The sequence below is a fragment of the Balaenoptera musculus genome, chromosome 5, assembly GCF_009873245.2.
Source record: "Balaenoptera musculus isolate JJ_BM4_2016_0621 chromosome 5, mBalMus1.pri.v3, whole genome shotgun sequence".
In the NCBI taxonomy this organism is placed as follows: Eukaryota; Metazoa; Chordata; class Mammalia; order Artiodactyla; family Balaenopteridae; genus Balaenoptera; species Balaenoptera musculus.
In genome coordinates this window covers 134789064-134815669 of record NC_045789.1, presented here as the reverse complement: position 1 = coordinate 134815669, position 26606 = coordinate 134789064, and the positions used below count along the sequence as shown (strand labels likewise).

Here is a 26606-nt window from a genome sequence, read left to right as displayed (position 1 = left end):
AGTAAGTCATCCCCTATGTGTTGAATAGGAACAAGACACAGCCAAACCTTGGATCTGAATAGAGCAGGCTGTTGGTTTATGAGGAGTGCTGGACCTTTTTAGAATGATGAAAACTCCTTCACAGAAACATGATTAGGGGGAAAGAAATCATTAACCCAGCCAGGTCACAGAGTTGGGTCAGAACAACTTTTATATTATTGCCAACGTCTGCATTCAGAGAAATATGTCCGCCAGTCTCCCTTGTGGCCCGGGGGAACTCAATCAATTTCAGTCCCATATCCTGATCCAAAGCTAAATATTGCTTGGTGGGATTTTTTTTTTTTTTTGAATTGTGTGATAGAAAATAGTTTTTTGGTCTGTCTTTTTTCTCCCTTTTAAATCCTATCCTCAGTGGATTTAGTCTATCTAAAGCACCTGCTGGGATTATTTTGTAGCATTGTGTCAAATCGAATCTAAAGAATAAGCTTCTTTTCAAAATAATTCACATAGTTGGGTATCAGAATGCATTGCTAGCTTTGCAGTGCCTTTTATACACAATCATGGAAAAGCTGGAACAATAGATCTTATGAACATTCTCTAGAGAACTTGAGGAGATGGGCTATGGACACATGGCTGGAGACTTAGAGAACGTAAAGGTGTATTTCCCACAGGAGTGAATGTTTGGACCAAAATCAGAAGCTTTCTCCTTCCCACCTCCCACCCTGTCCCAAGCCCTTTCCTTTTCTCTACGGCAAAATATTTGAAATTGCGTTCTTTTTTTCATAAATATTTCCTTTCTCGCCTTAACATTGTTGGAAAAAGACCAGTTCTAAAATAACTGTTTAGAAGGAACTGGCTATTTTTGAAGTGAGAAGCCTGGAAATATTTCTAAGTGTGTGTGTGGTTTTTGCGTGGTTTTTTTTTTTTTTTTTTTGGGGGGGGGGTGGTTTTTTGTTTTGTTCATTTTCTTCCTGTACTTCCCACTGCCTTGGGCTTATAACAAACACATCAGATCCCTCAGAGTGCATATACCAGATATAAGTATTGATTGTTGCTTGCATTCCTGGTGTAACTACAACCTCTATTTTTAGAAACTTACTTTCTAGTCATTAAAAAATATCCTTGGCTGCTGACTTTTTAGATCACCTTTGGTGCTACTGTTTTCTCTCAGATATTCAAATGTTTCTACTTAGAACATGGTCCTTACAGTATTAGACACCTGAACTTTATTAAAAGATAAACTGAGGCATATTAAAATGTTAAGAGTTTGAGCAAAAATCGATATGAATTGACACCATCCCGTCTTGCAGACAGAAAGGAGCTCCAGGGAGCTGCACAGAAGAGAAGGCGTTTATAGGCAGAAGGCGGTGGGAACAAGGAAGTTATACTAAGCCATGGAACAGCTTGGTTATTACAAAGTTATTTTCATTTAGGGGATGGCAGGGGTCTGTCAGGCAGAATGCTTTAATAATGCAATTCCTAATAGACTGGTTTCAGATTCCATTTCTGGGAGACCTGAAACTTTAAGTGAATTACAGTTTGGTTTGGTGACACGAGGCTTAGCATAAGCGACTCCATTTTGGGCCTGTTGTCTTGTGCTTTGTTTTGTTTTACAACCATGAACATCGACTGCCTATTTGTGAATAAAGGTGGAATAAGACAGGTTTTCTCATCTTTGTTTTAAGGTGTGAGATACCTTAATTATATTAAAGGCTGATGGGCTAATATTCCAGCCTCTTGGTTTTAGATGATAGAGAATTTGTCCCTATAGAACCATGCTTCTGTGGACTTATATAATAGCTATTTTATCTTCTAAGGAATAATAAGAGCATAGAGGAATACAATGAAAATGTGACTTTTTTACTTTGCAGAAAGTTTCTAAGCCTCTGAAATGGAGAAGTAGAAAGGTCTTTGTACGTCTAGTTCTCTTCATTATGATCCCTTAGTTCTCCCATCTTCACGATCCGGTTATCTCTGTGTGCTTATTTGAGGAGTCTGCCTCAATTTTACATCTTGGAACCTTGAAAGAGAACTTTAAGGGCTTTAAATGGTCTCCAGAAGTCACTTTAGATTAGAAAAAGAAGTCAAGGATGCAAAGCAATTGACATGCCTGGATGGGGTAAGTAATGTCATAAAGTGAGGGAAAGGAATCTGAATTTCTCTAGGGCCATAAATTTAGGGTAATATGTGTAATCCTATGGGACTTGAAAGTGAAATATTGTGTGCTTCCAATGCTTCTTGTCATGTAAGAGATGACAAGTGTTCAGGATCTGGGGGAAATATTCAAAGTGTTCTGCCCTTTAGTTATCAACTTACAGTGTAATGACTAACAATGGGCTTACAATTAGCTGCCTAAATACACACACACACACACACACACACACACACAAAGCAACTTCACCATTGCTATTATGCATAAGGCATAGTTGCCTTATGACTTGAGGTTATTTGGGTGGGATACATATTGGAAAACAGTGAATTGAAAGGAAAAAGTGCAAATTGAGAATTTATTATCCGTTATCCCATTTTTATTTCCTATGTGCCTTCTGTGTTCATATCCAGAAGCCAATTCCCTAAAACTAAGAAATGCTATATTATCATGCTTCTATTGTCCTGCAGGTTTTTATCACCCCTACTAAAAGCTGGATTCCCAGAAGCCAAAGGTCATCTTGTACTTGCATTCTGTTCTCACTCCCAGGGCACGCTTTGTGCTGCAGAGTACTAAGCTGTTGCTCACACCCCTGTGCATATAGCGCTTTCCCACACCCCCGTGCTCATGTGCTGTACTCTGCCTGGAATGTCCTCACGCCACTTGACCAGGGCTAAACATCAAGCATTTTTGAAGACTCAGCTTGGGTGATGCCTTCTCTCAAAAACCTTCCAAGACCTGCCAGTCTGGTTTAGACCTCACCCCTGGCTTCCATGGTAACCTGGGCATGCTCTAACATTGCCTTCTGTGCTGTATCACACCACTCTATGGACCCTTCTATGAACTATGAGCTCCTTGACGAGAAAGATTATAGATTTTCTACTTTTATTTCCCCAGTGACTGACATGTGATAATCTCATACATTGCTGGTAGGAATGCAAAAATGGTGGAAAATAGTTTGACTATAAACATGTATCTACTCTGTGACCCAGTGATCGTATTCTTGAGTATATGCCCAAGAGAAATGATTGCATGGTCCCCAAAAGAACATATACAAGCATATTTATGGTATCTATATTCATAATAGCTGTAAATTGGAAATGATTCAAATGTCCATCAGTGGTAGAGTGTATAGTGTTACATTCATACAATGAAAAGCAAGAATAAAGAATGATGAATTACTGCTCCATACAACAAACAACATGGATGAGACCCACAGACATAAAGTACAGCAAAAAAATCAGACACAAAAGAATAAGTATTGTATAATAGTTATACAAGCAAATATTATTAGTCTATTGTAATGAAACGATCAAAGCTAATCTATATTGGTAGAAATCAGAATAGTGGTTGCCTTTACAGGAAGGTGGAGATGATAATGATTGCAAAGGGCCTTGAGGGGACCTCCTAGGGTGCTAGAAATGTTGTACCTTTCGATCCTTTTGTCAGTTACATAGGTGTATACATATGTAAAAATTTATCATTGTATACTAAGATTTGTTCACTTTACTGTTTGTGTGCTATACCTCTATGAAAAAGTTAAGAAATAAAAAAGAGCTCCATAAATACTGCTTAATAGAAAAATGAATTATGGGAGCTTTGGGTGCTGGAGATTTTCATCTTAGGTTATTTGTTTATAAAGTTTTTATGATTCTGAGTTTGATTTTAAATATTTAAAATTTGAAACTTTGGGTAATGATCATAAAATATATTAATGGTTTATAATTCATGTATGTCTTTTTAGGTTTTATCTCAACTTTGTTACTGAAGAAGTGGAAAATCCTGAAAAGTAAGTAGCCATAACTACTCTGAAATATTTATAAGGAATAAAATGTAAGGTTGTATGGTTAAAAAAGTGGACCTAAAGAAGGAATTCAGTGAGGGCTAATTAGCTTTCTCACCATCATCATTCTCTTGGGCAGTAAAACTTACTTGATTTTATCATAAATTAGATGTAAATAACTTTATTGTATATTCTACATCCAATATAAAATTGTCTGATAACCTGAAAGCATAAAAGAATAGAGTTATATTTTAGGTAACTCATTTCATGAAACCATACATACAACTTAAAATGGACTCTTGGCTGTTCACAAACGTGCTATGAGATGTGAACTCCAAAAGTTGATTATTTCTAGTAATTCATGTGAGTTTTTTCAGAGCTATCCAATTAAAGAGAATAATGTAATTAATGAACAAGTAGTTATGAAAGCCTATAAATAACTGCAGAGTGTTCTAGGAACTTGTAAATTTGGGGAGCTGGATGACTGCTTTTACTTTTTGTTATTGGTAAAAATCATCCTTTTGATGATTAGGTGATTTGATGATGATTTATATAATGTTTCAGAATGAATTATTTTTAACCTAGAACTTAGAAAAATGAATTATTTTTATGATTTGTCTAAAAACTTGACTTTTTACAGGAAAATCACATAATCTATAGCCAGAAAAGGGAAATTTTAAGTAGTACAGTGTAAGATAAAGACAGAATTTTAGAGTTATTTAATTCATCTGACTTTTATGAAATATCTATACCATGTTCCAACTATTGTGCATCATCTGACATGATGAATAAGACGTATTCAAGATTCCATTGTCTAGTCATTGAGTCAAATGTGTAAACAAATAACTAACATGGTGTGATTGGTACCATAGTAGATTATTTTCCCCATTTGACAGAGACGAAAGGAGGAAATATTTATCTAGGGAGATGTTGCTTATATAGAGACTCAAATGATGAGTAGGTGTTCCTTAGGTAGTTATAAAAGAGAGAAAGAGAGAGAGAGAGAGAGAGGGAGGGAGAGGGAGAGAGAAGAGAGAGGAAGGGACAAACTTCCAAGAAAGGGAAACAAGTACAAAGGTGAGTCAGTATTAAGTAGCCTGGACTTCAGAGAACATGCCTAAGGTTTGACAATTCAAATTAAGGTAGACTAAAATTCGGGTAGCAAGTATATTGGCAGCCGATTAGATCTGGCCAAGTACCAGAGTTGTCAGAATTTTGAATAATACGCAAACCAGTAATTGAGGTTCAAATAGTGTTTCATACTATCTGATTTAATCATTGTGCAAATCACTGTGTAATTTAAACATGTGAAATGATTATTTTATTGAGAAATATGATAAATTTCTAGCAATGTTTTCATATTTATACCTGGAATTGTGGTAGAGAACATACATTTACCAGGAACTAGTTCTTTCTAGCATTGCTCTGAAATGATAAACTACATTATGACTCTAAATCCGCTGATTACAGAGATAAATGGGTTGCCCTGCCTTTTTATTTTTGCGAATAATTAGTGTGTAAGTGGCAACGAGGAGGAAAGACTCCTCTTACTAGATTTTATGTAAAGTATTTATTGAGTCTCCATTGTGTGAAAGAGATTACTATGGTTTATGACTGTCTTTTTTAAGTCTACAAACATTTTAAAGAGACCAATTACTAAAATCCAATATCAGAGAATATTTCTTATGAAAAGAATGGCAAACTGTAGGTCTGTGGATGTGACCTATAATGTAACAGTTATTACATGGTACATCGGTGGCATGGAGATAGTTCATATTCTCATTTAATGCTATTTAATAATTTAAGCATAGATTTTGTTTTCAATATGTACAATTATACTATTGTGCATATTAAGCATATTCAAACTATGCCATTATTAGCTTGATCTGAATTTCTGATGCATTCTGCCAGAGAGGTATGCCAGTCAAGGATTCTCTCTCTCCCTCTTTCTTCTTCTTAATTTAAGAGGCTTAGTTTCACACATTGATAATGTTCATGATCAAGATATACAAATAGTAAAGAACAGTGATGTATTGATTCGGGGTTTGTTGTCCGCTGTTGCAAAGAAATTTCCTCATCTCAAAAAGTGAGAATAATAATAACACCTACTTCATTGGGTTGTGGTAATGAGTACGTAGATTAGTGACTGTTACTTTTTAATCTCTACATAATTGGTTGTTGCTACTATTATTATATCCTTATTTTAGGAGCAAGGTAAAATGTTACTCCCATAAGAGTGTTTCCTAAGTTTCAGTATCCTAAACAATTCTCTTTCTTCAGTGTTTGTGAAAGAAATGCAAAAAAAATTTTCACACCATATTGAAGCCTGCTGTGTTAGACTAAGATTGTTATCACTGGTTACACTGGATGAAATATTGTCATTTTCTGGAAATCATGATTCTGCAAATTTCATTAAATATTCCTAGAATAATTTTAATTTAAAATTATATTTTAAGCTCTTAAACTTAGGAACTTTTCAGGAGAGAGTACCAATCTCTAGAATTTTAGGTCAAGGTAATGAGTAACTGCCAAGACAACTTGAAGAAAGAAACCTCTGATACCTTTTGGTTCTTTTATGTTAGGTACTCAGATATTCAATGTTTGCATGGAGAAGTCTGTGTAAAACTCAGACAACACATTTATTTTCTCAAAATCAGAATATGAGAAATCTCCAAAATCCCCTTACTGGAAAGTAAAGGTTAAATTTGTACTATGTATTTATCAACCAAAGAAATTCAGGGTTTTGAGCAATTTATTCAATGTCTTAATTTTAAAAATAGCATTTCCCTGAAATGTTGATAATTTTTCCAGGTCTTTTAAAGCTAAATCTTATTTTTTAAACACAGAGAATGCTTTGCGAAACATTGATGATCGAATATAGAGAACAGACGGTAAAATTATGTGGACCTCGTCCAGATGTGTAATTTGTATTATTTTGTAGGGAGACACGGCTCCAAAATACCTTTAGATACAAGGGAGAATAATTATAATTCCATCTCCTTTGTGACGTGCCAAGATAAATGTGTTTGCCCATCAGTCACGGGTGCATGTGTCCAGGTGTGCTGTAACGGGCAGTGTTCAGCAGCTGGTGAAATGAATCATCAGCTGGAGATACAACCCTTTTTACTGTCCTCCTCCACCTAGGCAATAAAATTTCCCTAAAATTGTGACCTGATAGAAAAAGGGATCATTAATTTAGATCAGTGAAAATAGCAATGTGAGTTAAAATATATAGGATGTGGAATAAGTTTTCATGATCACAATTGGCTACCCTTTACATATAATTTAATTTCAGTGGAAATCTTTCAAATTAGCTAACATTACCTTATGGAATAATTTCTGAAGTGCTATTATGAGTATGACTTACAGAACAGTTCCTTAATGTCGTAACAAGTGGGAGATAAACTGGGAGATGAATGCAATCCAAATAACTAGCTCGTGGCTTCTTTCTATTCTTAAGTTTCATCTATCCTTTAAAGCTTGTAAAGCACTAATCCTAAAAATTTGGGCAAAATTCCAGTTCTGTGGTTACATTTGTAATGTTAAAAAATGTTCCCATGGTCGGTCTTATAATTTGTGTTTTCTTCTCTAAGAGTAGCTTTGGATCTATGGGAGTAGTTACCCTTTAGGAGGTATTTAACATTTTTATGTGAAAACACAGTGATTATCATTGAAATTTTATAGGAATATAAAAGTATTTCATTTAATAATTATTTATGGCATGGTAACTCGCTCCACAAACAATAAATATTAGAGTAAGAATAGTATTTTGAGGAGCACAGATATCCAAAGTTTGGACCATGAAGGTGATAGAATCCCAAGGAATATTTGAATTTTAAAATGTTATTTTCCCCCCAAATGAAGTGTGTAGTGGTAATAATTGCTAATGTGTACATTTGTTCTTAAAAATCAAAGTGTTTTTATTTGCAAATATAATGAGTTTTGCTTTATGACATTAAGTTTGTGGCAACTGTGCCATCTATCACTGTTCAAAAAGTTACACGGTGCAAAGAACATATCATTGAGATGTATAATGTTTGTAATCCTGGTCTCAGATGGATAAATCATGTCTCGTGTTGATGAAAGCCAAGAAATGAATTGCTTTACTTTGACCTTGGGGGTCTGAGATTATTCAGTCTGTCTATCAGACTCGTTCCAGTGTTCTTCTCACTTCATTTATTCCTTCTGTTCTGAATAGTTGGAAACACTAGACTTGAAGGGAGTCAGTAAACCTTGATATCATCCGTCATTGTTGAAGACCAGGCTATCAACACTCTGTGAATAATCACCTTTAATAGAAGGTTTAAATAATCAGAGTGTCATGTTTAATTAATACTTTGCCTGCTTTCAGTTTATATTAATTGATGCCTGAAAGTCATCACACCTTGCACCAATGATAATTTAGAAGAAGAGAAATTTGGTTTGGGAAAAATGCCCAAAGACCTTTAAGGTCTGTGATCACTCAGAGGGGTTCATAAACGGTCCACTATCACATTATTTACATTCAGTTCAGATGGCGCAGTCTTAAATTCATAGCATATATGTTTTAATCCTCACTGACTTATATTAAGCCAGAGTAAAGGCATTTATTAATAATATTTTACTGTTTTATAAGGCCTATTGCTTATAGGACATATAAAACTGTTAACATGATTAAAAACACAGCAAAACAAAGCAATTTAAAAATCTTGCCCAAATGTGCCATAGCAAAGTTGCATGACAGAATATTAAAAGTTGACTTGAAGACTTTTATCTTGCATACTGGCATTTTAAGGATGCAGTTTTCTATGAGAGGCAAATTTTCCTCTTTATATGCTTTCTAGCTTTCTAATGCAGCAGTTGCTAGAAAATAGCATATAATGTATACATGTGCAGTTTACAGTAATACTATGTTTTGTGATCTTTTTATTAAAAAGTAATGTTATCTACTACATTCTTAGAATATTTTCAAAGTGTCTTTTACAAATACTCAAGGGATATATGTTCTTAAGGTATGCAAACTAATTTTCACAGTTATCTCACTGTAGATAAATGTAGATAGAAAAAAATAGGGGTTATTAAGCAGAATTAATTTGCAAAAAGAATTTGCCAAATGAACTTCTTAGAAATGACGTCTCCTAACCAGGTTAATTTGTAAAATTGAATTTATACCAAAATTTACAAAGATTTCTTTGGCAAAATGAGGCATCTCTTTATTAATGGCAACAAGGCATTGCTAGGATTATCTTAATATGTGACAGTGTTTCTCTTCAGTTGTTGAAATAATTGAAACCTAAATTAAAATCACTCTATTTTATGCATTTCTTCTGGAAATATATATATATATGAAAAGTTTGGTAAATCCATTTTTAAATATAGTGGTTGAGCCATTGAGGCAGACAAAAGATCAGTATTTGTCCAGATGACACAGAGAAGAAATGATTCTATGTTCAGACAACAAGGTCACCAAGTTACTCTGCCTTTGTGCAGTTTAAAAATTTCTCACTGATGGAACATGAGGTTGATGTACTCTGGGATCAAAATTCTTGCATTTCTCAGCTTCACATATGCATAAAAAATACGTTTGGCTCAAACACAGTTTGTTCCTGTAAGGCTGAAATGTCAAATAAGTGATGCAGAAATTACAGGATTATGTTATAGTATTTTATCAGGCAGTAATCAAAGAAGACAGATATTAATCCTTCAAGTGCTTTGTGGAAGACATTTAGATATTTTTTTAAAAAGTTTAAGGATTCTAACCCCATTATGAGGCAAAAATTTGAAGGTCAGTGCTTTTGACTGCTTTGCGTCCTTTCACATTAGTTGTTTCTAAATTTGAATTTTAGCTTTATTGAAGTTTATGTTTTGAGTCTAGACTCATAAACTCGTGTTTTAGGAGCAATAATAGTGGCTGATTTAATTCTACCCTGTGTTTCTGATCCCATGAATTATCCATAAAATAAGAGACCACAAGTGAGTAGAATTAAAGAACTTCAGAACTAGAGGAGGACCTTGGACACTGTATAATCTAGCTTTTCACCAAATGCATGAATCTCCTCCATAATATCTTTAAACAGATATAATTCATGTAAAATACAATGAGAAACTTACTATAACCTCTTTCACTGGGCTACCAATATTTTTTACCTGCATATGTTGATTATCAACCTGCTAATTTCTTTTTCTTTCCACATCTTTATTGGAGTGTAAAATGCTTTACAATATTGTGTTAGTTTCTGCTGTATAACAAAGTGAATCAGCTATATGTATACATATATCCCCATATCCTCTCCCTCTTGAGCCTCCCTCCCACCCTCCCTATCCCACCCCTCTAGGTCATCACAAAGCACCAAGCTGATCTCCCTGTGCTATGCAGCAGCTTCCCACTAGCTACCTATTTTATATTTGGTAGTGTATATATGTCAATGCTACGCTCTCACTTCATCCCAGCTTCCCCTTTCCCTCCATGCTCTCAAGTCCGTTCTCTACATCTACATCTACATCTTTATTCCTGCCCTGCCACTAGGTTCATCAGTGCCACTTTTAAAAATTCCATATATATGTGTCAGCATACAGTGTTTGTTTTTCTCTTCCTAATGTACTTCACTCTGTATGACACATACTAGGACAATCCACCTCACTACAAATAACGCAATTTCATTCCTTTTTTTGGCTGAGTAATATTCCATTGTATACATGTGCCACATCTTCTTTATCCATTCATCTGTTGATGGACATTTAGGTTACTTCCATGTCCTGGCTATTGTAGATAGTGCTGCAATGAACATTGGGGTACATGTGTCTTTTTGAATTATGGTTTTCTCTGGGTATATGCCCAGTAGTGGGATTGTTGGATCATATGGTAATTCTATTTTTAGTTTTTTAAGGAACCTCCATACTGTTCTCCACAGTGGCTGTATCAATTTACATTCCCACCAACAGTGCAAGAGGGTTCCCTTTTCTCCACATCCTCTCCAGCAGTTATTGTTTGTAGATTTTTTGATGATGGCCATTCTGACTGGTGAGGTGAAACCTCATTGTAGTTTTGATTTGCATTTTTATAATGATTAGTGATGTTGAGCATCTTTTCATGTGTATGTTGGCAATCTGTATATCTTCTTTGGAGAAATGTCTATTTAGGTCTTCTGCCCATTTTTGGATTGGGTTGTTTGTTTTTTTGATACTGAGCTGCATGAGCTGCTTATAAATTTTAGAGATTAATCCTTTGTCAGTTACTTCATTTGCAAATATTTTCTCCCATCCTGAGGGTTGTCTTTTCATCTTGTTTATGGTTTCCTTTGCTGTGCAAAAGCTTTTAAGTTTCATTAGGTCCCATTTGTTTATTTTTGTTTTTATTTCCATTTCTCTAGGAGGTGGGTCAAAAAGGATCTTGCTGTGATTTATGTTACAGAGTGTTCTGCCTATGTTTTCCTCTAAGAGTTTTATAGTGACTGGCCTTACATTTAGGTCTTTAATCCATTTTGAGTTTATTTTTGTGTATAGTCTTAAGGAGTGTTCTAATTTCATTCTTTTACATGTAGGTGTCCAGTTTTCCCATTACCAGTTATTGAAGAGGCTGTCTTTTCTCCATTGTATATTCTTGCCTCCTTTGTCAAAGATAAGGTGACCATATGTGTGTGGGTTTATCTCTGGGCTTTCTATCCTGTTCTATTGATCTATATTTCTGGTTTTGTGCCAGTACCATACTATTTTGATTACTGTAGCTTTGCAGTATAGTCTGAAGTCCAGGAGCCTGATTCCTCCAGCTCCGTTTTTCTTTCTCAAGATTGCTTTGGCTATTCGGAGTCTTTTGTGTTTCCATACAAATTGTAAAATTTCTTGTTCTAGTTCTGTGAAAAAAGCCATTGGTAATATGATAGGGATTGCATTGAACCTGTAGATTGCTTTGGCTAGTATAGTTGTTTTCACAATATTGATTCTTCCAACCCAGGAGCATGGTATATCTCTCCATCTGCTTATGTTATCTTTGATTTCTTTCATCAGTGTTTTATAGTTTTCTGAGTACAGGTCTTTTGCCTCCTTAGGTAGGTTTATTCCTAGGTATTTTATTCTTTTTGTTGTGATGGTAAGTGAGATTGTTTCCTTAATTTTTCTTTCTGATCTTTCGTTGTTAGTGTATAGGAATGCAAGAGATTTCTGTGCATTAATTTTGTATCCTGCAACCTTACCAAATTAATTAGCTCTACTAGTTTTCTGGTGGCATCTTTAGGATTCTCTATGTATAGTATCATGTCATCAGCAAACTGTGACAGTTTTACTTCTTTTTTTACAATTTGTATTCATTTAATTTCTCTTCTCTGATTGCTGTGGCTAGGACTTCCAATACTATGTTGAATAAGAGTGGCGAGAGTGGACATCCTTGTCTTGTTCCTGATCTTAGAGGAAGTGCTTTCAGTTTTTCACCATTGTGAATGATGTTTGCTGTGGGTTTGTCATATATGGCTTTTATTATGTTGAGGTAGGTTCCCTCTATGCCCACTTTCTGGAGAGTTTTTATCATAAATGGATGTTGAATTTCATCAAAAGCTTTTTCTGCATCTATTGAGATGATCATATGGTTTTTATTCTTTAATTTGTTAATATGGTGTATCACATTGATTGTTTTGCATATATTGAAGAATCCCTGCATCCCTGGGATAAATCCCACTTGATCATGGTGTATGATCCTTTTAATGTGTTGTTGGATTCTGTTTGTTAGTATTTTGTTGAGGACTTTTGCGTCTATGTTCATCAGTGATATTGGTCTGTAATTTTCTTTTTTGTGATATCTTTGTCTGGTTTTGGTATCAGGGTGATGGTGGCCTCATAGAATGAGTTTGGAAGTGTTCCTCCCTCTGCAATTTTTTGGAAGCATTTGAGAAGGATAGGTGTTAGCTCTTCTCTAAATGTTTGATAGAATTCACCTGTGAAGTCATGTGGTCCTAGACTTTTGTTTGTTGGAAGTTTTTTGATTACAGTTTCAACTTTATCACCTGTGATTGGTCTGTTTATATTTTCTAATTCCTCCTGTTTCGATCTTGGAAGGTTGTACTTTTCCAAGAATTTGTTCATTTCTTCCAGGTTGTGTGTTTTATTGGCATATAGTTGCTTGACGTAGTGTCTTATCATCTTTTGTATTTCTGCGGTGTCAGTTGTAATCTCTCCTTTTTCATTTCTAATTTTATTGATTTGAGTCCTGTCCCTTTTTTTCTTGATGAATGTGGCTAAAGGTTTATCAATTTTGTTTATCTTCTCAAAGAACCAGCTTTTAGTTTTATTGATCTTTGCTATTGTCTTCTTTGTTTTTATTTCATTTATTTCTGCTCTGATCTTTATGATTTCTTTCCTTCTACTAACTTTGGGTTTTCTTTGTTCTTTTTTTTTTTAGTTGCTTTAGGTATAAGGTTAGGTTGTTTATTTGAGATGTTTCTTGTTTCTTGAGGTGAGCTTGAATTGCTATGAACTTCCCTCTTAAAACTGCTTTTGCTGTATCCTGTAGGTTTTGGATCATCGTGTTTTTGTTGTCATTTGTTTCTAGGTATTTTTTGATTTCCTCAGTGATCTCTTGGTTATTTAGCAGTGCACTGTTTAGCCTCCATGTATTTGTGTTTTTTACTCTTTTTTTTCCTGTAGTTGATTTCTAATCTCGTAGTGTTGTGTTTGGAAAAGATGTTTCATACGATTTCAGTTTTCTTAAATTTTCCAAGGTTTGATTTGTGACCCTAGATGTGATGTGATCTGTCCTGGACAATGTTCTGTGTGCACTTGAGAAGAAAGTGTATTCTTAACCTTTGGGTGAAATGTCCTGAAAATGTCAATTAAGTCTATCTAATCTATTGTGTCATTTAAAGCTTGTGTTTATTTATTTTCTGTCTGGATGATCTGTCTCTTGGTGTTAGTGGGGTATTAAAATCCTCCACTATTATAATGTTACTGTCAATTTCTCCTCTTATGGCTGTTAGCATTTGCCTTATGTATTGAGGTTGCTCCTATTGTTGGGTGCATAAATATATATAATTGTTATGGTTTCTTCTTGCATTTGTTCCTTGATCATTATGTAATGTCCTTCCTTATCTCTTTATTTTAAAGTCTATTTTATCTGATATGAGTATTGCTACTCCAGCTTTCTTGTGACCTCCATTTGCATAGAATATCTTTCCATCCCCTCACTTTCAGTCTGTATGTGTCCCTAGGTCTGAAGTGGGTCTCTTGTAGACAACATATATAAGGGTCTTGTTTTTTATCCATTCAGCCAGTCTGTGTCTTTTGGTTGGAGCATTTAATACATTTACATTCAACGTGATTATCGATATGTATGTTTCTATTACCATTTTCTTAATTGATTTGGGTTTGTTTTTGTGGGTCTTCTACTTCCCTTGTGTTTCCCGCTTAGAGAAGTTCCTTTAGCATTTGTTGTAAAGCTGGTTTGATGGTGCTGAATTCTCATAGCTTTTGCTTGTCTGTAAAGCTTTTGATTTCTCCATTGAATCTGAATGAGATCCTTGTCGGCTAGAGTAATATTGGTTGTAGGTTTTTCCCTTTCATCACTTTAAATATGTGCTGCCACTCCCTTCTGACTTGTAGAGTTTCTGCTGAAAGATCATCTGTTAACCTTATGGGGATTCCCTTGTATGTTATTTGTTGCTTTTCCCTTGCTGCTTTTAATATTTTTTCTTTGTATTTAATTTTTGATAGTTTGATTAATATGTATCTCAGCATGTTCCTCTTTGGGTTTATCCTGTATGGGACTCTCTGTGCTTCCTGACTTGATTGACTATTTCCTTTCCCATGTTAGGGAAGTTTTCCACTATAATCTCTTCAAATATTTTCTCAGACCCTTTCTTTTTCTCTTCTTCTGGGACCCCTATAATTAGAATGTTAGTGTGTTTACTGTTGTCCCAGAGGTCTCTGAGACTGTCCTCAATTCTTTTCATTCTTTTTTCTTTATTCTGCTCCCCAGCAGTTACTTCCACCATTTTATCTTCCAGCTCACTTATCTGTTCTTCTGCCTCAGTTATTCTGCTACTGATTCCTTCTAGAGTATTTTTAATTTCAGTTACTGTGTTGTTCATCATTGTTTGTTTGCTCTTTAGTTCTTCTAGATCCTTGTTAAATGTTTCTTATATTTTCTCCATTCTGTTTCCAAGATTTTGGATCACCTTTACTATCATTACTCTGAATTCTTTTTCAAGTAGGTTGCCTATTTCGTCTTCATTTATTTGGTCTTGTAGGTTTTTACCTTGCTCTTTAGTCTGTAACATTTTTTTTGTCGTTTCTTTTTTTTTTTTTGGTGGGTAGGGTTGTATTCCTGTCTTACTGGTTGTTTGGCCTGAGGCGTCCAGCACTGGAGTTTGCAGGCAGTTGGATAGAGCCAGTTCTTGGTGCTGAGATGAGGACCTCTGGGAGGCCTCAGTCCGATTAATATTCCCAGGGGCCTGAGGTTCTCTGTTAGTCCAGTGGTTTGGACTCAGAGCTCCTACCACAGGAGCTTGAGCCCGACCTCCAGCCCGGGAACCAAGATCCCGCAAGCCACATGACATGGTAAAAAGGAAAAGAAAAAAGAAAATAAAGAGCAGTACAATAACAAAGAATAAAAAACAAAATAAAATTAGAAAGATAAAAAATATATTAGGAAAAATAAAAATATAATTGAAACAACTGCAACAAGGTAAAACAAAACCACACAGAAAAAAGAAAAAAAGAAAATAGAAAAAGGGGAACAGGCCAAAAGGAGCAGAACAATAACAAAGTATAAGGAATGAAATAAAATTAGAAAAATAAAAGATTTATTAGAAAAAATAAAAATATAAATGAATCAACAACAATGAATCAATAGCAAGGTAAAACCGAACCCCAATCTAAAAGAGGAAAAAAGAAAAAAACAAATCCTTGGCTGTGGGGGGTGGAGTTTAGGCAGGGGTGGAAGTTAGGCAGGGGTGGGGTTTCGGGTGGGACAGGATCTAGGCGGTGGGGGGGTGTATTCTCAGGACCCACGTAGCTGGAAAAGGCCCTGGGGGGTGGGGCCTAGGAGGGGCGACATTCAAGCGTGGGGCAGGGCCCCCTGCTTAGGACCTGCCCTGAAGCGGAGAGGCAGCACGTCCAAAGGGGTACCTCTGGAGTGTGGAGTTCCAGAGTTTGGAGGTAAGGCCCTGGGTGAGGCTGTGTGGGTGGGGTTTAGGCCCAGTGCATTGGAGGGGGTCTCAGGGGAGGGTCTCCAAGTGTAGAGGTGGGGCCCTGGGTCGGGGTGTAGGGGCGGGGCTTGGACTCTCAGTAGAAGGGAGGCTCCGAGGGCAGAGGATTAGGCCCTGGAGCCCAACAGTCTCCCCTGTGCCTAAGTGGGCAGGGAAAGCACTGGCTGCATTCCCCTCCATTCCTCCATGCCCCCTCACCCCCAGTTCTCCCCCAGGGTCTCCCCATCCCCGCTGGACCGCTAACCGTGTATGGGTCCCACTGAGTGTAGGAACTCCTCCCCTCCCCCAGCCGTCCCTCAGGGGTGTGGGTCCTGGAGGTCCGGCCTTTACTTTTGCTCCCCCTTCCCTCCCTCCCACTCCCTCAGTACCTGCACGGCTGGAGGGGGCCTTGGTGGGCAGAGGATCAGGCCTGGGATCTCAGCAGGCTCCTGAGGGCCCAAGTGGGCAGCGGAAACCTGGCCACACTCCCTTTTGATCCTCTGTCCTCCCAGTGGTTCCCCAATTTCCCCCTTCGGGCGTGGGATCCCTCCCCCTCCCCCAGCCGCCCCCAGGGGCACCAGTCCCGTCCCACCTCCACTTCTCCTCCCCCTTCACTCCCCCCAAGTCCCACGTCCTACCTGGTCGCTGGGGGTTCCTCCCGTCCCCTTAGGTGTCCATGGTCCCCCACTGGTGCCTGGTGGGTGCCCTAGTTGTGACGCGAGGTGATTCGCAAAGACGTGAATTCCACGTCCTCCTAGTCTGCCATCTTGACTCCGCCCCCCAACCTGCTAATTTCTATGACCATTTCAAACTTTGATAAATTGTTGGCTGCCTGGCATAAATAGGGTGGGCCAAATGTCTTGACTAAATAGGTACGACCCAAATGCCATTTAATTTCTCCTACACCAGAGGTTGCAGAGTTAGAATCCTCTTAATGGAAAGGAGGTACCTCCTGCAATTAGAAGTAATAAGTCAGTCATTAGATTGTCTCCTGCTTTTGAGTTCACACTTTAGTAGGTCCCCTCCTCCATATTCTGCTTTATGCAAATAAGCTACCCTTCGCTATTCCTGGATTCAAAAGTTAATGATTGTACCCAACAGGCGGCTCATAACTAAATTTTACATTCTGGGTTATAATTGGTGGAAAACTTCTTAGACCCTCCTAATATCTAGTTCGTGGAATACTGCATGGTATTCATTCATTCATGAAACAAAGTTGTTTAAGATTCTCACAAAAATAGAATAATATCCCACATTGTTCCTTATGGGCAGAGACAAGATGCGTCTAGGTTGTTATCTATGTGCTCGCCATGCACTGAAGTAATTTTGATAATTTAGTTCTAGTCATATTCAAACACTGACTCAGCTTACCGACCACCTCAGGAAAATGAGCCACTTAGGAATTCGTATAGGTGCAAGCTAAAGCTGTATTACCAATAATGTAAACATCTAAGATGAACCCAGTAAAGTTGAGACTTTCCAGTAAAGCAACATTTTCCTTCACTTTTGTGAACTATAAAAATACTGAGTCTTTGAAAATAGCACTTGTTCAGAAAATAAACATTCTAATGCTGTCTCCTCTTAACTAGATGTTTGACCTTGGGCAGACCTCTAAATTGCTTCTGAATTTTTGTTTACCCCTTTTAAATACAGGGTAATAATCCCTATATTGCAGTTCTCAGGGGGTTGTGAGGGTAAAATATGTGAAAATCAAAAATGTTAATGAGCCTGACAAGTAATATATAAACCCATCTGCAACCCAAACCTATGTTCTTCAAAGATTAGAATATTTCATAATCTTTGGACATAATGAGAGGATTAGCATAATTGTTTTGTGAACGGGGATGCCTTTTCAACACACATGACTTATTAATCAATTTGAAAAGTTGTTCTGCACCATCAGCAAAGTACCCAATTATCGGTAGTTAAAAGGTTCAGAAGATGATGAGAACTGCTTTTTATTTAATAGTCTCTAACCTCCCTCAGGTGGTAATATGCTCACGCATCATAATCAGAATGAATTTCTTGGCAGGTTTTTTTTCCTTCTGAACCAATATTTGCATACCCACACCCATACTGCCATCGTCACACTGTTGGCCAATGGTGCTGCTATAATGGATGGACTATTTGTATTTCCACTTCAGTCACCAATTTTTAGGCTCACTATCTTACCAAGAAACTCCTTTATGAAATCTGACGAACAAGGTCTTGACCTGAGTGGCTGGTATCATGTATTGAAATTTTAATTTTTATTTCCAGGAAAGAAGCTATAGAATTGGTACAAAACAGGAGAATACAAGTGTTAGTTTAGGCCCAAATGATTTTTTTTATGAATTTCTGTCTAATTTAAAAATGCATTATTAAAAATATAAATGATACTTGTTATCTGAGTAAGAGATGGATGACAGGGTAGCACTTCATTATTTTTGAAAATATAATGTGTTTTATTTCCATTCTTCAGTTGAGGAAGTGCATAAAAGTGAATTCACTTCTCACGGCCATGTAATTAGTACGTGAGGAGATTAGGATTATAATCCATGTTAGACATAACGCATGGACTGTTTGTCTGGCTCCAGAGCTTTGCTTTTCTTTTTTTTATTAAAGTATAATCGATTTACAGTGTTGTGTTAGTTTCTGGTATACAGCAAAGTGATTCACTTATACATATGTATATGTATATATGTATGTGTGTGTGTATATATAAATTCTTTTTCATATTCTTTTCCATTATGGTTTATCATAGGATATTGAATGTAGTTCTCTGTGCTATACAGTAGGACCTTGATGTTTATCCATTCTATATATCACAGTTTGCATCTGCTAATCCCAAACTCCCACTCCATCCCTCCAATTGCCACCCACCCCCGCTGCCCTGGCAACCACAAAGTCCGTTCTCTAAATCTGTGAATCTGTTTCTGTTTCGTAGAGAAGTTCGTTTGTGTCATATTTTAGATTCCAAGTATAAGTGATATCCTATGGTACTTTTCTCTTTCGGACTTACTTTGCTTGATACGATCACCTCTAGATCCATCCATCAGAGCTCTTTTCAAATGCCAGTTGTTCTCTTTGGGAGGCAGACTAGAAATGATCCATGGGTATGCAAGGTGGTGTAATGGCTGACTAAGGAAGTAACTTGGCTGTGGAAGAGGAAGTTGGGAGAAGGGCAGAACCTAGAAAGGTAGACTAGAGAAGTGAAGGCATCTCAGATAGGGGATGGGCATGCACAAAGCCGTGGAGCTGTTCAGTGGTTTCAGGGAAACCTGTGTAGACTGCTGTAGCTAAAGCAAAGGATTGTGAAGAGGAATAGAAGACACGGGGGTAGTTAAGATGTGGGTGCTGGCATGGGGTGAGCCTTAGCTTCCATTACAAGAGTTTAGGACCTGATCCAGGAGCCTGTGGGATGGGATGGGTGCGCGTATGTTGCATGTTTTTGGTGTATGTGAAGCAGTGCTTGGGGAAGATGACCCCAATGGCACAATCAATGGATTTTCTTTTTGTGACGTATATACAGTTTAAAGAGAGTTACAGTGCAAGAAGCCACATTTCAATCTTTTATAAGTTTATTTTTAATTAAAGCAAGTATCTTGGAAAACATAATTGTTTCCTGGACTTGAACCATTGCTAGAGTCAGACACGGTGACAAATTACGTGGCAGAAAATTCTAGGAAATAGAATAATAGAATTATAATAGAATAATAATAGAATAATAGAATCTTAAGATTCTCTTAGAATTTCTTAAGCTAGGAATAACTGTCCTAGCTTAAAGATATGGACTAAACAAACTGCTTAGAGAAAAGGAGTAAGTCAACATAGCCTTCACATAACTCTCCAAAAATATAGAGAGTTGTCTTTTTTTGAATGAATGAATGAAGAAGGTGGTATCATTTATTCTCCATGCCAGTAAAAGAGCAACTGAGATTAAATGAGACGAGAGAGCTCATTTTAGAATAAAATTTATATTCAAATGTGTTGACATAAGAGAATTTGGTTAAGCATTGGAATTCTCAAAATAGAGATAGAAGGGGTTATAATTTAGCCACAGTTCTTTAGATATTCAGGTTGAAAAGGGAGAGACCGTTGCCTAAGTTTGCTTCTAGTTCTGTAATATAAAGTTTCTCTTTTTAGGTTAGTGAATATATGGGAATCAATGTGGGGAAGCATATACTACATCATAGGTCTATATTGTTGGGGAGGGTATCACATACTAGGAAGATAAAGGAAATCCAAAAATCCTTAGTTAGATTTTTAAGGTCAAATAGAAATCCTATGTCAGAGTTTCAAAATATTTTAAATAAGATGTGTTAAAAAAGCTGACCTTCAAACATTTGATATTCCAGGGGAAGGGGGCATTAGGAGGTGAGGAAAATAGCTATGCCAGTACAGGACAAGAGTTGTGCTGGGAGGTAATTGGCACTGCCAGCCACAGTGAGATTCACACTGGTGCTGTAGAAAGAGCTCTGAACTTGGAGTAAGTGAGTAAGGTTCTAGTTCCGCTTCTGAAAATATTTAATTTTGTGACCTTAGCTACATCCTTTATCCCCTCTGAGCTGCTGATTTTTCATCTGCAGAAAAGGAATGGTAGAGTAGCAAATTCTGAGTTTTCTGTCAACTCTAGTACGTTCTATGATTCTTGTAGATGACACACAAGTACCTAGTTTGACAAGTAGAAGATATTTTGGAAGCATGGCGAAGGGATTAAACTTATAAGATCTATCTCAGGAAGAAAAAGTGTCAAGTACACAGACACAGAGAAAGGGATTCTGTGACCAGTTTCTAGATTTCATGATGATTTGGAGATTAGACAGGACTAAAGTTTTTCGAGTTATTTCAGAAAATGATAAGAAATTTGGATGGACAAATGGGAGGGCAGGGATAAAGCCAGATTGGCACCTCTCTATGTGGAAACTTAATTATTAGATCTGAAGATCAAGGGTTAGTCCAAGCTGTGGAATCTGATGCAGTGGGGTCACCTTAAGTACAGGATCTTATGATATGTGGCGTGTACCAGGAGGAGTATAGATGCTAATACACTTGTTAGGATGATCAGTAATCTCTGATGATGAATCCTAGATCCTGTTTACTATTTTTATCATATATGCCTACAGAAGGTATAAAATGGTCTATAAAGTGGTACAGGATGTTCCTAGTAACCTTTTACTGTGTTTATTTTTCTCAAGAGTCTAAGCATATATTATGAGGGAATTACTTATGCAGGAAGGTATCTTCTCTGATAGGTCTACTACTTTAAGCATAAGACATTTCCAATAATCCAATTAGAATTATTGATTTATTTATAATTTTATACTGTCTACCTAAAGAATGAGAGAGAGAGAGAGAAGGAGAGGGAGAGAGAGAGTTAGAAAGAAAGAGAAAGAGATTTTGGTAATAACTTTCAAGAGTGTATATGCATTCCTTTACCCAACTGTTAAGTGGGTATTCTAATGCTTATCTTGCAGAGTTTTGGTGAGAATTAGAAATAATATACTGACGTGTCTGACATTACTTTGCTCATAGTAGATGCTTATTTAATGGTAGTCAACTTACTTTTTATTGTTGTCATCAAACATCATGTCATTAGCTCATTTGTAATCCAATAGGGATTATCAGATCAGGATTTGTAAACTTGGGCAAAGTATTTCTCCTCTGTCCTGCCTAAGTGTTGGGTTTTCGATCCATTATCACAAGGTTAAAGACACACTTTCTGAAACACTTCGCCATGAGAGGCAGAAATTATCTCAGTCTCAGAGTTAGGCAATTCTAATCTTTGAATTTGGAGGTTGTTTTTCAAAAACATATAGTATTTCATTCATTTTCTAAGGAGACCAGCTCATAGCTTTTAAAAATCAAATGATTTTCCCAACTGACTGTTCACTACTGTGCCATCTTCTAATTTTCCTCCTTTCTTGTATTCTCTCTCTCTCTTTCTTAAAATTTTAAATATGGAACAAATAGAACTGCCAAAAGCTTAACAATAATCAATACCAATGCAAATTAGTTGAGAATGCAGTGATGAAATACAAAGGCCACTGATTTACATGGTGAGATATACAATATTATATGGAAGATAGTTTATGAAATTAAGTCTATAGCATAGCACTCAAATATTTCATAATATGTGAAAAAGTAAGGCTTATAATATATAGTCACATATCATAAAATGAGAAAGAGACTAAAGATTATAATTCATGGCTTTATAAACAGTCATTTCTAGAACCTGGTAGGTTACCCATCACACAGTGCTTTTTATAGGCATCTCACGTCCCACCTCATCCAAAGTGTCTCACCTGTTGGCCTTTCATGATGCCATTTTTTCTTCCTCCCCAACATTCTACCATCATGGTCATTCTCTCAAGGATAGATCGCCAAGGATGTAATAATGTCTCTAAAGGTCTAAATTGTTTCAATTTTCATGTTACCTCTGTGTACAAATAGTTCTCCACCCATTTACCTTCTTCCATTCACACATTGGCATTGGGGTGGCCTAGTTTATTAGACTGTCACAGTTAACAACACAATGAACTTGACCTTGAGAAAATAAATCACAAAGGCCTGGGGCGTTAGAATTGGAAGGGAGGTGACCATCAAATTTTACAACCCTTTCTTTGTAAAGATAAAAGAATCAAAGTCATAGAGATAGATTAATTTGTCTATATTTACGAGTTAAAATCCTGAACCCTTTCCAGTACTACTTCTAAATACTTAATGTTGTTTGAATACACATCTGAGAGAGATGGCTAGGGCGAGATCGTAGCCTTGAAATTAGCTGGGAGGAGAATGTAATCATTAGGAGTGACCTGTACGTCATTGGAGAAGAGGACAAAACTGCTTTTAAAAACGTGTAAAAGCATTAACATTTGCCTGCATTCGACTTTCTAAAACCGTTATTCACACACATAATGAAAGAGGTCCCAGGCTAACTTGAATTAAGTATTCTATTCCAGGTCGTTTATTGAAGGTCTTTTAGTTACAAGATTAAAACAGAAATTTGATGATGAGGAAATGCTAAAATGTTAGGCTCTTCTCAGGAAATAGTTGCTTTTTATTTTCTCTAACATCTTTACAGAGAGACTGCTTCTTAAAATAGTTCTGCTATCTCTGGGGCGGGGTTGGGGGGGGGCGCAATATTTAATTTCCCTGTCTTGATATTGTCAAACAATCAAAATCTCCCTTCCTATATTCTGGCCTGAGGCAGGCAAAAGAGAAATTGAGATAGAAGATGCAATTTTTTTTTTAGCCAGAAAATGACAAAAGAAATGAATGAGATAGATAGCAAGAGGAGGTCATGATTCTAAAAGACTGTTTTGTAGCTGCTCAGGGTCTGATGGAGGAAAGGTTAAATGTGTTTTAAATGTATGTGTTTAGCTATTTGATCCTCATAATGCCGTGTACTCTTGCCGAGGAGGGAGGAGTGGAGCAAGTAGCAAAGGTGGGGGGGAAAGCAGCTGCAAATTGAACTCAGTGATGTCTCTGTCTGGGCCATGAAGCTGTTTGTCTTGTTGCCAAGCCACAGCCTGAACTCTGAACGGCAGCGAGCGAGAGAGCTTCCGCTTGGATATGTAGGTGCATTCAAACCGTCAAGTTTATGATGCAACTCAGTAACTAACCAGAGCGGCAGTTTCCTGTTCTCTAAAAGATAGTGTTAGTTCTGTTCCTGCTGTTTCTATAGCAACTCCTCCCAAAAGTCCCTCACCTCTCAACCTGGCCTCAGAACTCCACGTGGCTGATCCAGGGGCACCTAGGAGCACAAGATATCCTGGTTATCTCATTCTCATGTTTCTCCTAACAGACACACCTTGCTTATTCCGTTTTTTAAATGGCTAGGACACAATTCTCCATCTCTAGTTGTAGTCAAATGATTTAGTCGAGAGATAGAAAGGAAAACTACTTTCTATGTCTTCTGTTCCCAACCAGGAAAAGTCAAAGGAAAACGTTATGATTTTCAGTATTTTCAATAACAATGTGTAGCCTTTCCCCCTTTCTCTTAATAATACTAGATGATCAAAGTTTAGAATATTCAAAAATACGTAGAAGAAACTTAAAGTCACCTATCTTCTCATAATCAGATCAAATGAAAGTACTCATTGTTATTGATGATTTTTTTCACATTGGTGTGTATATGTGTGTATTTGTGCCATGCATGTGTGTATTGCATTATATTACTTGAGATGACATGCATTTTTCTTCATAACCTTGGCATTATATTTAGCATGTATTTACTTGTTTGCTTATTTATTGTCAGTTTCTCCTGTGTCATTCATTGCTGCATCCCCAGCAGTTTGAAGGTACCCTAAAGTTTGCTCTGCCATCTAGATGTGCTGTATCTCGAGCTTAGCTCTAGCTCTTTCTATTAATCTAGATCTATCCTGTTTTCATTTCATGTCATTTCATTAGATTTTCCTAGATCTTTAAAATCTAAGTAAACACCATTTTTAATGGTGGTATAATATTTCATCGGGTAGATGCACCATTATTTACTTGTTTTCCTGGTAGGCATTGAAAATGTTTCCAATTTTTCTTAGTCTAATAATGCTGTGTTACTCATTTAATATAAAAACCTTTGTACATATTCAATGATTTTCTTAGAAAGATAGATGAAAGAGAATTACTATGTCAAAGGCAATGAACTTTTAAAAAGTCTCTTTTTGTATTACCAAGTTGCTTTACAAAATGGGTATATCAGTTTCCTCTGCTAATAGTGATAATTAAGAATATTTAATCAGTGTGTGTCATTATTAACAAGAATCTTTGTTAACTGAAAGCAAAAATTGTACCTCATTTGCAGTTTTTGATCACACATGAGGCTTAATACTCTTCCCATGTCTAGTAGCTGTGTGTGGATGCCATTTGGGGCATGAATATTCACGATTCAGCAGAATTCTTTGTATATTATGGGCACTTATTCTTTATATCCTATATTTTTGTAAACATTTCATCAATTTTTCATGTAACTAAATTTTTCTTTATGATTCAGCTTATAGAACTTTGAATTTAAATATAGTAATTAATAAGTTAGATATTTAACTACTATATTTAAATGTAACCATTTTAAAATTTTTCTATATATTGCTTTTATACCATAAATCTTTCTACATCCCTAGATCATTTAAATCTCATTCATATTTTATTTGTTTGTTTTCCCCTGATTTCTTTTCCCATTAAACTTTTAATCTTATCCAGAATGGATTTCTTTGAGTGTGATGCATCCAGTGTAAGCTCTTGATTTTCCCCCTAAATTTCCCAATATCCCATCATTTATTGAACAGTCATAATACCACTTAGCTTATGGTATTTACTTAGTTTATAATACTTACTACACTTATCATATTATATATTAAGTTTTTATGTCATATACTAGATTTTATTTCAAGATAATCTATTCTGCTCCACTTATCTTTCTATTGATATATCAGCCAATTACTATACAATTTTTATTATTAAAAATTTTAATTACTCTTTTTAATCTGGAGGGAAAGGTGGCCTTAAGAATTATTCTTTTTCTCTAAATAAATCAACGTTGAGTATAACACATTTGTATGAAGGCAGTTTTTACTCTCAGCTTTTCATGCATAGGAAGAGAATCTATACAGTGCTTTGAAATGTAAAGCTCATAGTTTTTCAAATTATCTTGGTAGTATTATCTCATAATATAATCTGTACCGTATAAAGATATATTCTGCATATATGACTAAATCCTTTGTAGTCCAGAAATTTCTTTTGCTGTGTACTATGGTTAATTGTTGACTTCTGTATATTGGTTATATTATGGTTAATTGGTTTCTTCTTTTACTTCTATCAGATTTTAAAAATACTAACTAATTAAAGTAACCTACAAGGTATCTTCCGATAATATTAGTCTTACTTTTTTCCCCTTTCAGCCTTTCTTTTTTAACCTCTGAGCTCTACTAATGAAGCACCTTTTATAATGATTTTCTATTTTCCAGAATATTTTTAAACAAAATGCCAAATGCCAAAATATTAGTGGAAATATCAATGGAAACATGCAAAAAATTATTTCTTTATGATCCTTGTAATTGTTGAAACTGCCCTGTAAGGGATTAAACATGAATGAATTTAATTATCATGTATGTATCCAAATAGTTGAGTTTATATTCCTGAGAAATAATCCTTTGCCACATAGATTATTAACATGGTAATAAACACAATTCCTCAGCAACATACATTAGACGGAATAAGTTTTTTCCTTGATATCCTTCTTATGATTGAACCAAACATCTGTTGGAAAATATTTGCATCATGTTTTATGCATCTCTTAGACGTTTGCTACTTTTCTTACAAAATGAGAATGGCAGTATTGGATTATGTCATTTCTAGCATTTGTTTTCTCATGCTGGTTCCAATTCATCTGGTATATTCCAAATGTATGCACAGAAATCAACTCAAGACACAATTGTGTTGCTCTCTCAATCTAATAGTCAATCAAGAACCTCAGTGCTTTGACCAAGAGTGAGTCAGCTGCTATTGTGTATTTAGAAATGAGTCTCCCTTGTGCCCTTTTCCTTCCTCAATGACATCATTTTACTCTGTG

At 36.2% G+C, this 26606-nt stretch overlaps 1 protein-coding gene across 2 annotated transcripts in view; it reads left to right on the top strand.

The window, feature by feature from the left end:
* SLC7A11 (solute carrier family 7 member 11) overlaps positions 1 to 26606 on the top strand; it is an 89476-nt gene that overhangs the window by 22741 nt on the left and 40129 nt on the right. For both annotated transcript variants that reach the window (XR_005019964.1, XM_036852743.1), the window contains exon 6: positions 3873 to 3917. Coding sequence is in view for 1 of the 2 variants with exons in the window: in XM_036852743.1 (XP_036708638.1) it covers positions 3873 to 3917 (45 nt within the window). In the remaining variant the exon portion in view is untranslated. The remainder of the gene's footprint in view (positions 1 to 3872; positions 3918 to 26606) is intronic.